The sequence below is a fragment of the Gadus chalcogrammus genome, chromosome 22, assembly GCF_026213295.1.
Source record: "Gadus chalcogrammus isolate NIFS_2021 chromosome 22, NIFS_Gcha_1.0, whole genome shotgun sequence".
Taxonomy (NCBI): domain Eukaryota; kingdom Metazoa; phylum Chordata; class Actinopteri; order Gadiformes; family Gadidae; genus Gadus; species Gadus chalcogrammus.
In genome coordinates, this window is record NC_079433.1 from 8,798,092 (window position 1) to 8,812,194 (window position 14,103).

The following is a 14,103-nucleotide window of genomic DNA, read 5'->3' on the forward strand; positions in this document are numbered from 1 at the left end:
GATGGGCGGGACAATAGCAAACCCTGCCAGCCTCTTACAGAACGACAGGTACTTTGGGGCGGAGCCAACGGCGATTGCCGAGCCGTCGAGCTCCACTGGCCAATCCAGAAGCACGGAAGAGCAGACAGACAAAAGAGATAACCAATAGAATCAAACAAAACGATGTCTGAAATCGACTGAAGGATAATCCACCGTGTTTTGTGTACGAAATTGAGTTGTTCCGCATCTGACTATGAATAAGGCACTTGGGTTTTAAAGTTGCTTTGTATGCATGGAATAATCAACTCTCACACACATGAGAGCAATATCGGATAAAGGACAAGATGTAAACCAGACATCAATAATAAAATCAATGTTTTTTTCAGAAAGATCGTAAACCCTTAAAACCAAAAAGAGACTGTGTGTGTGTGTGTGTGTGTGTGTGTGTGTGTGTGTGTGTGTGTGTGTGTGTGTGTGTGTGTGTGTGTGTGTGTGTGTGTGTGTGTGTGGGTGTGTGGGTGGGTGGGTGGGTGGGTGTGTGTTTGTGTGTGCGCAATATTTCTGTTGCCCTTGGATGTTCATTACTCAGACACGAGCTGTAATAGAGATTGATGCATCTCATCATTATTTTGTCCCCCGGCTAAGCCACACCACAGGATTCATCATGCCATTGACAAGCTTTGCGTTCTATCAAGGTATGGACATGTGATGGCTGAGATCTTCTTTCCTGTCTGTCTGTCTGTCTGTCTGTCTGTCTGTCTGTCTGTCTGTCTGTCTGTCTGTCTGTCTGTCTGTCTGTCTGTCTGTCTGTCTGTCTGTCTGTCTGTCTGTCTGTCTGTCTGTCTGTCTGTCTGTCTGTCTGTCTGTCTGTCTGTCTGTCTGTCTGTCTGTCTGTCTGTCTGTCTGTCTGTCTGTCTGTCTGTCTGTCTGTCTGTCTTTCTGTCTGTCTGTCTGTCTGTCTGTCTGTCTGTCTCTCGTTCTCTCTATATATTTATCTTGCTTGATGTTTATACATTTGGGATGTGGGAGTAAAAAGTTAAGAAAATCTATCGGTTGGTCTGTCTGTCTGTCTGTCTGTCTGTCTCTGTCTCTGTCTCTCTCTCTCTCTCTCTCTCTCTCTCTCTCTCTCTCTCTCTCTCTCTCTCTCTCTCTCTCAAATATCCAAAAAGACAAAAATTGCACAAGAAAATATGTACGTGCATCGATCGATAATTCCTGTTAGGCCTACCTAATAGGGAATTGGGGGTATTGTGTACCGTTGAGGTACAAGCTATGGATCAGAGAGACTAGGAAGAGAGAATGCAGAAAGAAGACTGCAGAGATTACAGAAAGATAGCAGCCTAGGAAGCCTGAGAACGGGTTGGAGGTCAGGGCGTAGAAGAAGCAGTTGGGAGGGGACAAGAGAATTATTTGGGCTTTGCACGGGTAGTGCTTTCACCATGAACACGCATGGGTCAAGGAAAACCAAAGAAGAACACATTGCTCACAAATGAAATACAGAAACACAACACATACAAAGACACATGTAAAGGCACACACACACACACACACACACACACACAAACACACACACACACACACACATGCTTTCAGACACACACACACACACACACTTATACACTTCACACAAAAACACACACACACACACACACACATGCTTTTAGACACACACACACACACACAATGAACAAGGAGGAACCATCTGCACAGGTTCCCATATTTCAAACCTACCCACACATGCATGCAAACCACATGGTTCAGTTCAATCTCCTAAATACACACATGAACACAGACACTCACAAACACCCCCACAACTCGCCTCTCATTCATCAAGGCCTCTCTTTGCCTCAGTGAGCCCTCCCCCTCCCTCCAACCCCCCCGGCCCGGATCCTAATACATTGACCTTTGAGGCAAATGGAAATTCAGGCCGTAAAGATTGTGTCTATCGCATCTATTGTCAAAGGGCCATAGCCTTTTAACAATGGAACGCAAAGGAAATCCAATCTATTGCAGAGTGGGCAGGGCTATGGTATACTCCAGAGCAAATGGGGCTGCTTTATGCTCTTCTACACAGTGAGCGGGCCACTCTGGCATGAGGAGAAAGCGGAGCTGCTCTATTCTATACTTCCTATAGCATGTTGCTGTGCTTGTCTGTAAGCTTGTGTGTCTGTGTATGTTTTTGTGTGTGTGTGTGTGTGTGTGTGTGTGTGTGTGTGTGTGTGTGTGTGTGTGTGTGTGTGTGTGTGTGTGTGTGTGTGTGTGTGTGTGTGTGTGTGTCTTGAAGGGCCTAGTGGTTAATGACAGAACCAAGTACTGTTTCTTTCGTCTACATGGATGTTTTATTGAGAATGATGAAGTGTGTGACCTGGTATAAAGACAATCATCTCCCCCCCCCCCCCCCCCCCCCCACTCCAAGCTGTATGCTGAGCAGCTTCACCACAGGAAATAAATCCACCACTCAAGCGTGTGTGCTCTCATACAAGTGCGCCCTTGGAGCAACTGTATGGATGAAAGTATGCATATCTGACGGAACGGAAGCATTTCACAATCCCATGTTGTAGATGGAACTCCCATTTCCAGGCAGGAAGAGGGCTGGTTGTAAAACAGGATTGATTGAGTGATCGCTGGTTAAGAAGGCTGACTGGGTGGAACTCGCGGCTAAATGGATGGATGAATGCATTTATGCATTAATTGATTTCAAACCACTCATGCACAACAGTGTTTTCTTACACTATCATCCCCAGAGCAGAACTGCAAATACATTTTATTCCGAGCTCAGGAAAGCAAAGAAAAGAACGAGATGAGGCGTAAATCCACCTCATTGATGCTCAACCACAATGTCTCTTTAATGGGGTAAACCTGCTCCATTGTTGTCACAGGTATTCACCCACACCCGCACCCCCCCCCACACACACACACACACACACACACACACACACACACACACACACACACACACACACACACACACACACACACACACACACAAACCATTTGGGGCAATACATTAGCGTTTATGTCTGTACCATCAACAACAGGCAGCGCAGAATGCATGACTTATCTCCGTATAGAATGCTTTGAAGACCAGACCCCAGAGGAGCGTGTTAGTGATCCCCGGTTAAGTGATGCCAAGGATGATTAACCACTGCCTGTGGGGGGTGCCGGGGAATAAACTGACGCACAGAAAAGGATCTGCATTATAAACCACTAAGGACCTCAATGAGGCGTGTGATCCTACTCTTACAAACTATTTATTTGTATAATCGCTGCGCAGACCGTGATCGCAATGCTACAATGGCAACACTACATTTGAACGTGTCAGAAAAACCAATGCAATAGAATTTCCCGCCCTAATCGGGAATCATCCCTATGAGCATGCTCTTTCCTTTAATGCCAAGCGCTGCTCGAAGCCAGTCGTCCGGAATCATTCAGGGGTTGATTAGAAAGCGCGAGGCGGCAGCAAAATATGAACCAAAGACCGGCTGCAGCCAAAGTCAACTCATATCCGGCGGGCGGCGGGGGAGCAAAATAAGAACTGCCAATCAGGCTGGCCTCTTTGACGAAGTGGGAGTTCCTCTGTGGTGTGAGTCACCTGTGTCCTGTCATCAGTGCCACACTGTTTAGCGGAGATCATTGCTCATTACACCGCCGGCCGATGTCACGAGGTAAAGCACTTCCCATCAGGAATGGCATCGCTCCTAATCACAGCCTGAAATTGTAACTGTATATTGAACGATACCGGCTCCACCCGGGCTCAGCGAGCTGCTGATGGGGGTCGCTTGATGAGGCGAGTGTCGGCCATTTGTAAAGGCCACGTTGCGCTAGCTAGCCGAATACTTGAGGTGGCCACCTCTTTGGTGACTATATGTCATTAACTGTATCAGCACATGACTTAGTCAGTCCATATGTTAAATACATTTATTTGAAATACATAAGAAATTTAATAAGAAAACCCTATGTCAAGAAATTCAACTGGAGTACGTTCATACTGTAATGATAATTATGATATCGGATTGAAACTCAGGAGTGAGGCCCCAGCCCCCCAGTAGGCCTATGTGCTGTGGTTAAAATACCTATTTGAGATAGCAAGATGCAGAAAACTATCGATTGCTGGGGTTCAAGCCCTGATTGTGGTTGTCCATCCTGGCGACAGGAGATAATTCACCCCAGGTTCAAAATTATTTGGCAAATTGCAGAGCCACACTCACACCCAAAGCCAACCTCCAACCTCATTTTAACCAGATGATCTTTACCCTATCAGGACCGTTTTCTAGCACAATTTGGATTGTAAGACGGCCCCTGGACAGAGAGATTGGTAAATAACGAACCACACAAGGTGAACTTTCTGAGCCGGTGTGCGGAAATGGCAACACGATCAGTTTTACTCTCTCAAGGATCCCCCCTGAAGAATCGTACTTATACCACTAATAAATAATGCCAGCGGTTTGGACTTGGACAGCGATTGTGTGATGAATGCTGTTGTCGTTTTACTATTTAAAACGTGAAAAATTGGCAGCATACGGATAATAGACAAACCCGACTTTTCAAAACTCTCGGGAGATATATGTTGGATCATTTAAGTGTGCTTCCCAATTTTCTACCTGCCACGGATTGACAGATAGCCCCCACTTCTGAATTCTTGGGTGGACTGAAAATGGTCTGTCTAAATCCAGAAGACAACTTGACAGATGATGACACAGTGAATACCTGGCCGGGCTACCTTCTGGAAACCTGATACTAGCGATATAGTAACAGCCGTATTCACATTGTGCTGACACAATAACAGCTCAGGCCCGGTTTTGTCCCGATATGTCCTTTAAATATATATAGGGCAAAGGGCTGGAGATGTGGGAGAATAAAGCGGTCATGGTCTCTCTCTCTCACACACACACACACACACACACACACACACACACACACACACACACACACACACACACACACACACACACACACACACACACACACACACACACACACAAGCAAGTAGCGAAAACCTCAGTCAGGCTAGTTCTTCGCCAACCTGGGGACTTTACCCTGAATTTCCACTTAAGAAAACAAAGCTGTTCGTTCAGACCCGAGACATCTTCACCCCGCCAGTCAGTAGCCTATCTCCAGACCCCATCCACCTCAAGCGACAATACATTTTCTGGCACTCTGTTTACTCTTGAGAGATAACCTGTATGGGCCGGTCGCGCATCGCTTTCCGATCAAAATCGCTCCATTCGAAGGCACTCGTTGCAGTGCCGGGGGCCCCCAGCCCCCCCCCCGCCATCTCTGCTTCAGCCACGACCAATCGATTCTGCTCCTCGGCGGCTGCGGCACGGTCACCTGACCGATAGCTGTTCACGGCTCCGAAAATGAATTCAAAATGTAGGCCCGTGCCTCGGAGGGGAAAATGAGGACTCAAGAGGTGAAATGAGGGAAAAGAGGAGAAGGAGCCGACGAAAGGAGACAAGTGGAGGGAGAGCGAGAAATAATAATGAAACAGAAGCAGAGGACGCTAGTTGAGATTCTTGGCCACTTTCTTTTTAAAGGAGTATAATAACTTGTACTAGCCTACTCCTGCTATCACCATGGATAATTGTGTACTCAGAAACAAAACAACAGTGGAAAACCTCAAGAATTAACATGAGGCTCACGCATTCTGGCTTACTTTCTCTCAGAAAGGTAGTAGGCTACTATCAAACTACTTTTAGATGGTATCAAAACTAATTCCCCAAACTAATAAAAAAAATCGGATATTCACAGGCTATAAACGGCACTTCTGCCTAGAAAAGCATTGAGGCAAAACGTAGATAGAAACATAAGGTTTTATTATATTTCACAGAAGGGCCTTGTTTGTCCTTCAGCAAACTGATCCCACATTAAAAAGTTGTCTTGGTAAAGAAGTTCGCTTTGAAAGACGACCTTCCAATAAGAGTGGGCATGTTACCACAGTATACTCAGACAAGAGGAAGTGAACGGCGAGCAATCTAGTTCATCAAAGTCCCACCACCCCATCACGCACCAACACAATTTTCCTGTCTGAGGGACAAGATGATGTAAGGACTTTGAAGACGCCGGCAGCATCCTCTCTCTCTCTCTCTCGCTCTCTCTCGCTCTCTCTCGCTCTCTCTCGCTCTCTCTCGCTCTCTCCTTCCCTTCCCCCCCTCCCTCTCTCTCTCTCCCCACCCCCCCCCTCTCTATCCCTCTCTCACCCCTCTCCCTCCCTCACCCTCTCTCTCAGGAACTCCTGGTTGATTGCTGCTGAAGATAATTGTCCGGGCGCCCATGAAGTCACTATAATTGCCATTATTCTATTGCAGCTGCTGTGGTTGCTATGTCGATGCCGTCGAGAGAGATTTCTCTGAGATTACAACTTCAAGTTGCCATGCTTTCTTGTTATTACTTCATAGTCATTGCGAAAATTGTTGATGTAGCAGAGGTGTCATTTGTTCGTCTGGGTAGTTCAGGATCAAATCTCTCTCTCTCACTCTCACTCTCTCACACACACACACACACACACACACACACACACACACACACACACACACACACACACACACACACACACACACACACACACACACACACACACACACACACACACACACACACACACACACACACACACACACACACACACACACAAACCTTGCAAAACTGGGTTAACCGGGTTAGGGAGGATCGCATTTGTGCAACTGACAAGAATATCTACGAGGAAATGATAATGAAAGTTGCACTGAGGCCCTACGCTACAATTCAAGCTAACATTAAGAAAACAACATGAAGGGAGGAATGAATCAGAGGCAGAAGACTACAGTGTGGCGGTTTGAGTGTGACTGCGGGTGTGTCTAAAAACACAGATGATTATGTCATCATCGATAACGTTCATAGAATAAGGGTTAGGAAATATTATAGATACAAACTTTATTTTATTATAATTAGTAGTATGCTAGTAGTAAAAATAGGCCTAGTAGTAGTAGTAGCAGAAATTATTCCACTATTCTTAGAGTCACTATTTTGATTAGATCTTCTCCAGCGTAGCTATCAAAATTGAGGGAAAAGCTCAATGGATTATTCAACTGTAATTAACTTTGAAACAGTCAAACAAAAGGCATACCACAGAAAGGAAGGAACATCGCCACAGAGCGCTTCTTGCAGTGTCAAGTAGAGCCACCGTGCCCTCTAGTGGTTGAACCATAAATTGCAACTATTGGAAAAAAGCTCACACATTTGTATTAAGGCAATTGAACAGACTAGGAAAACCCTGATAAAACAATCACCGTTAGGAAAAGGCGTTTGGAAAAGCAGTTAACTGTAAATCTACTACTAGGACAAATAAAACTTGTTGAAGACCATGTTTTACCTGTCTGAAAAATGAACAATGTTTTATAATTGCAAGGTTCCTTATTAAATCTATGACAATTATAATATGATTAATCAAATAAATCATCTTGAGACATGGACAAAATGTATGGCTATGATGCCTTAAGCATATTCATCGTACAACTCCTTACTGCAGTGCAGACACATCAATCATTTAGTAATGTTTTTACACACATGAAAACGAAAATTAAAAAAAAAGAAGCTAATAAAAATATATATTTAGAAAATGTAGTACATGGATTTACACCTTCAATTAGTGTAAGTTTAAACATGCTCGGTATGTCCCACACACACACACACACACACACACACACACACACACACACACACACACACACACACACACACACACACACACACACACACACACACACACACACACACACACACACACACCCACAAGCCAGGGTTGCAGTCCAATACTGGCTCCACTGACTGTCCCCAGTGAATGGTGGTCCAAGCCACCAGAAAATCAGTGTGTGAATGTTGTTGCTCTTTAAAGAGATAATGATCCACTCCTCTTTAAGGGGATCACGGGACCTATTGGCCTCAGTGGCTGAATTACAAACAGCAGCTTTTTAAAGAAGTCTCAAGGCAAGCCAGAGACGGAAAGATACACAAACAGACACTGACTCCTACAGCTGTTGGCAGCTAGCCAATGACAAGTTTTGACCCCGTCTTATTAGCAGTGAATTCAGATTCATGCCATTATGTGTAGGGTGGCATGGCATATCGCTCAGGCACACACAGGCACGCACACGCACACACACTTACAAAAACATGTTTGTTTTCTCAATAGGCAAATATATACACATATTTTTCCTGACGCTTATCAAGTGTGTTCCAAGCGGAAAAGGCACACCGGTCACAGACTCAGTGAGGGTCCTCAGAATGAGCCACACTGAGAGTGGCTCACTGAGATTGATGTAAACGCCTCTGACAGCCAATCAAATTCAAGAAGATTGACCCATGGAAACCTGCCTGGCGACACTCAGGAGTATGGCCTGTGTACTGGTAAGCAGTGCTGTCGTATGAAAATAATGATCAAAATCCAATATACGAGATACCTTTTCTGTGGGAGTGAAGTCCATGCTACAGAGTTGTGTGCCATTGTCAAACTGAGAAAAACATAATTTAAAGAGACGGCGTTGAAATGAATTGAGGAAAACGCCACTGTGGACAGAATACTGGAAGTCTTTTAATAAAGGGTGGCAAACATGGCAAGCAAACAGGCTTCATTGAAGTCTTGTAATGAGAAAAAGATCAAAAAGGATTTTCTCTTTTTGTGCAAAAATAAGGTCTATTAAGAAGTCCAGGCTGTGGCAGAAATGATGTGGTTACTTAATGTGCATCCAGTCCTTTTGTCCTCATTCTGTTGCTGTTATCCTCTCCAGACCATTAAACAGGCTTCCTTTGACTGCCCAGAGCCAGCTTGTGTCATAAATTATCTTGTATTATTTTTGTACAGTTCAACAGGGATATGATATCAGTTTTCCACTTGGTTTATTGCTTTGGATGAGGTTTTATTACAAAGCTCAGGGTCATTCGCGGTTAATGTGTGCGGAGACGTGAGCGGATGTTTCCGCACTTCGAGGCTTTGGTTGCCCTGTTGGTCGTTCACCTTTCCGCCCCTTTCAGTGGCAATGAAAAAAAACAATGAAACCCACAACCCCACACAAAAATCCACACACACACACACACACACACACACACACACACACACACACACACACACACACACACACACACACACACACACACACACACACACACACACACACACACACACACACACACACACCCCCCCACACACACACACACACACACACACACACACACACACACACACACACACACACACACACACACACACACACACACACACACACACACACACACACACACACACACACTGACACCCACAAAGTCCAATACACGGAAAGGCAAGGAAGATTAGTGTGTGACCCTGTCACCGACATAATCCTTGCTTTGAGATAGAAAATCTAGATATAAACACGTCCTATTTGCTCCCGTTCCATCCGTAAGCTCTATTATGAAAAGCATAGTTATATATTTATCATACTTAATAATACACAAACTTAGTCCCTCTGTTTCCTATGGTTGCCCTAAGCAATAATTGCTCTCTGAATATACAACATTTGGTTTGCATAGATAATAATAAAGTGCAAGAGGTATTTCTTATAGCTTTATACTGTATTTCCCCTGCCCTCGGAGCAACTGCACTTTGAAGTAACTTGCGCCTCGGCTGGACCTAAACCGACAGCTTCTTTCCATTCGCCGCTCAGTCCACCGCACGCATTTCGGGGAGACGCCCAGAGTAAACAAAACATCCACTGGAATGTTTTTCTGTTTCTTCCCCCCTCTGGTTGTAGGTCTCCGGCCTCACCAACAGGGCGCGATGTTGCAGTCTAGAGTGCTTTCTCAATCCACTGCGCACTCACTCACACACTCAAGACAGAGACCTGGCTCAGGGCTCGCTGTACTGGATCTCGTCCGAGTGGTTGGACAGCTTGTCCAGGTGCTCCATCTCGTTGAAGCGCTCGGCCACGCAGTGTGCCGTCAGCCGCGCCTCCGGGTCGTGGTCCCAGCACTCGTCGATGCTGGCGCACACCGTCTGGATGCCCTGCAGGGGGAGCAGTGGAGCGCACGTCTCAGAACAATGCAACCAGTGATGGAAGTCGAGGGATACAAGCGAGTGTATGTGTATGTGTGTGTGTACATGTGTCGCTCATCTGTGTGTGTGTGTCTGTCATTTGCGTGTGTGGGTCTGGTGTGTCATCTGTTGCGTGCGTGTGTATGTGTGTGTTTACCGGGTGGTTGATCCAGGTGTTGGGGATCTCAGGCCGGCCTCTGTCTCTGAGCACACTGTCCTTCATGCTCTCCACACACGGGTGCTCTCTCACCTTGCCAAACGGGGGCTCATACTCCTTCACCTCTGCAACACAACACACAGATAGACAGCCGGTCAAACACACACAGATGGGACGCCATGACTTTTGAGGACATCGTGTGTTTGAGGTTCCAACTGGTCTGTTTGGGGGGGGGGGAAGCACAGAAAAGACAATGCATTCGTATTAACACAGTCATCTAACAGTCGAACAGTCCTCTTCCTTGTGGATCATTGTGCGTTGCATTATATTGCATCAGAGTCCACTGTGATCCGCAAGGAAAACCGCTCGTTGCTGACAGAGGGGCTGGAGATGAGAGTGGCTGAAAAGGAGCATCGCTGTTCACCTTCCTCATCGACTGGCCTAAGCCCCTTTTCACCAGCCTAGCACCGTGGTCTTTGTCAGCAGTTCTGCAGCAGCAGCTTCTCAAGTGCTTTTCCAGGCTAGCGTAGCAGTTTAGCTACTTCATCCGGACAGCAGAATATTCAAATCCTGCACAACATGGAAGGCCATGAATTTAGGTCAAGACTTTATTCTCTTTTTATCTTTCCTCGGGGTAGTACACAAGGCAAAGAAAAAAAAAATCCCTGTCCTTTGATGAATGGTCGGACATTTTGGGATAAGAGGGATTTCAAAGCAGGAGGAGATACGAGAGGAGCTGACAGAGACAAGTAGCTCGCAGAACGTTGCATTGGTACAAACGACTTATTTCCTTTCCAGTCAAAGCACTCACTATTATAAGATGAACCAGGATTTGTTTTAACAGCCGACAAATGAAAGCCAGGATCGGCAAAACAGATAAGGTCCTGTAACTCAAACATACACACCACAGTGTGAAAACAATCGTACATCTAAAAAGGTAACCCAGAGAGAGGATGGTCTTATGACCGTAAAAGCGCAAAAATCTGCTCATTATGAAGACCACAATACAATACAAATAAAGAAAAAAACGGTCTTTAAAAGACATAAACCTCCGCTGCCGTCTTCCTACTCTAACACACACAGCTCCCCTTGATGTGTAAGTACCATGTGATTCCACTGGTAGGGTCAGATTACAGACGTGACAGCCCGATCTCAGCAATACGGAAACTGCACAAGACAACAGGAAGGTCCGGTGATGCCAGAGCGTAGGCCTGCAGTACACACTCTGTAAGCGGACACTTCCTGTTTGTCTCTAGATGCAGAAAGGGGGGGGGGGGGGGGGGTCTACGTCGGTAGAGGTACCCCAATCCAACAACGCGACCGCCACACAGACTTTGCATGTACACAAACATCCATGTCGTTCTAAGACCCCTTTCAACTCTGTGTATGCGTCTGCCAACGTGTTGTGTAAACTCTTGCGCAAACCTTTGTTTACACACTACTGCCAAACAACGGGGTCCCAAAAATATCCCCCCGCATCCCACCAATCAGGGCCTCCGTGGGTTGTAAACAACGCAGCCAAACCCCAGGTGGAATGACGAGCACAGCCCTGCAATCAGAAGGACGAGATGTTTTCCCTCTTCCACCCCTTCGCAGGCAAAAAAAACCCTTAAACTGCAACAATAATCACGGGGCCTCTGAGGATACCAACACTGCATGTGTAATTGTTGCAGCGGTTTGCAGAAGTCAAGACGCTCCTCGTCGACAATTTCACAGCGAGGCGACATTCCCCGGTTGAGGCAACGATGGGGAAGTGAAGCTACAACCCTTAGCGGAGCTGACAGCGAGGGGGTGAAGAATGTTTTTCCGCACGGTCTCTCTCCTTCTGCTCCCCCCCCCCCCCCCCCCCCCCCCGACTTTGCGTTATTGTCAGGACCGGCCCTTCAGTTCCAGCCATCGAGGGGTTCTGCAGCCATAAAGACATGCGCTACCACTACGCTGCGGCAGCTACGGCGTCTCAATACCATAACCACGTCTGACGCCCCTCTCAGAAAACAGACAGGTCTCTCGTGTTGGGAGTTTCCTGCGGATGATGGCCAGTGTTTTTGGCAGTGCTGTCCGCTCCCACCAAGCCATAAGATACACTGTTATGTCTCGTCTAAATCGGCCATGCCGCGGCCGGCACCTTGCTTTATTTTGAAATGTGGTCTTCACGCTGTAGGTCTGATGGGTGGGAGGACGTGGGGTGCATAACTTGATGCTCTTCCACTCGTGTCTTGCAACCTGTGTGTGTGTGTGTTTCGATCAGAGCGCCACTTCAATCAGTGTGTGTGCATGCGTATATGTGCGCATGTGCATGAGTGCATGTGCATGAGTGCATGAGTGCGTGTGTGCGTGTGTGTGTGTGTGTGTGTGTGTGTGTGTGTGTGTGTGTGTGTGTGTGTGTGTGTGTGTGTGTGTGTGTGTGTGTGTGTGTGTGTGTGTGTGTGTGTGTGTGTGTGTGCGTGCGTGCGTGCGTGCGTGCGTGCGTGCGTGCGTGCGTGCGTGCGTGTGTGTGTGTGTGTGTGTGTGAGTCAAATAGACAGCCCGGGTGTTTGAGCCCCAGGCGAAAGGTTCTGGTTTGAATACCCACAGTTCTACCCCAGTCTACCCCAGTCTACCTCTTCTGCTCAGATGCCCATCTCCTGCATGCTCCTTCATAACACAACTCTGTATTCACTGTAGGGGTTTCCAATGTAACTAAACGAACGGAGGGAAAACAAATAGGCTACTACTACTCTGACTTTGATGTTGGTGTTTAAAGTGAGGTTTAAACAGCATGCCAGATATAGAGGCTGGGTAAATTGCCAGTGCCAGTAACGGGAGGAAGCAAAACGGAAGAGAGACAGACAACGACTGCTTTGCCCATCACAGAAGAGTTATCGTGCGACTGACCACTATTTGGCATGGTTTGGTCGCAGGAGGTTTTCAACAGAGCAGGCATTCTGGTGGAACACAGCACATGGAAACATGTCGTTATTGATTTGTCGTTGCTTAGGAATTCCTTTGTCAGATGATCCAACACCACTGGATGCGCTGGTACTTTAGAATGTGATAGTATATGTGTGTAGCTATTAGTCTGCACTGTAGAGCCTTCATCAGTCTACGTCATAATAACGTCACAACGTTTTACTTCCTGGTACTTAAAAATAGTACTTGACATCGTTTAGAATCTTATCCTAGCTATCTTGTTGTATACGGGGAATGGGTTAACCTAGCAATTGTAAGCGCTTGGCACTTACAATGTCTATGAGAATGCTTAACGTACTGACAGCGATATATTGTTGCATCTCTTTCTTCTGACAAATGCACTTATTGTAAGTAGCTTTGGATAAAAGCGTCTGCTAAATGCCCTAAATGTAAATGTAACAGCATTAGCTGGAGGTGAAACAAAGCTACAACTGGAGGCAAATACGAATAGTAGGTTCCATCAACTATCCCAACTTTGTCATCTTGATGTGTTGTTAAATAAAGCATTTTCTGCTGTAGGTATGGATATGTGACTGAGTCATGTCCACCTATTCGGAAATTGGGGAACTAGGAGGAACGGGTGATTGATCTTGTAACTCTCTTCGCGAGGAAGCTGAAAGAGTTACAGCATGTCCAGCAACAATCCCATAGATAATACAACAATTATGTTTAATGAAGTGTTCATGTTAATTCCTCACAAACAATTAAATATGAGATTGTACGTTATTTTATTCAGCGATGCAAGTGCATTTCTCAGTTAATCTATAGTCGTTCGCTCGGTTTATAATAACCATAGCTCTATAGCAGTGGCAGTATTTTGCACCCTACGTTAGTTCTACATCAAAGCCTGAAATAGCTGGACTGGTTTACTGTTGTGTGTCCGGGGACGTAACAGCATTTTGAAAGCATTGTTAGTCTCCTTAGTCGGAATTCTGCCATAAGGCCGTATAATACAATCTCAATGTCATTTTTA

The 14,103-nt window shown here is 46.0% G+C and overlaps 1 protein-coding gene across 1 annotated transcript in view; it reads right to left on the reverse strand.

The window, feature by feature from the left end:
• Nucleotides 1–7,643: 7,643 nt before the first annotated feature.
• Nucleotides 7,644–14,103, reverse strand: part of LOC130375848 (TGF-beta receptor type-2-like) — a 21,376-nt gene continuing 14,916 nt past the window's right edge. Inside the window, exons 6-7 of the mRNA XM_056582968.1 lie at nucleotides 10,182–10,306; nucleotides 7,644–9,994 (exon numbers count right to left, since the gene is read on the reverse strand). Of these exons, the coding sequence (XP_056438943.1) occupies nucleotides 9,839–9,994; nucleotides 10,182–10,306 (281 nt within the window). The 3' untranslated portion in view covers nucleotides 7,644–9,838. The remainder of the gene's footprint in view (nucleotides 9,995–10,181; nucleotides 10,307–14,103) is intronic.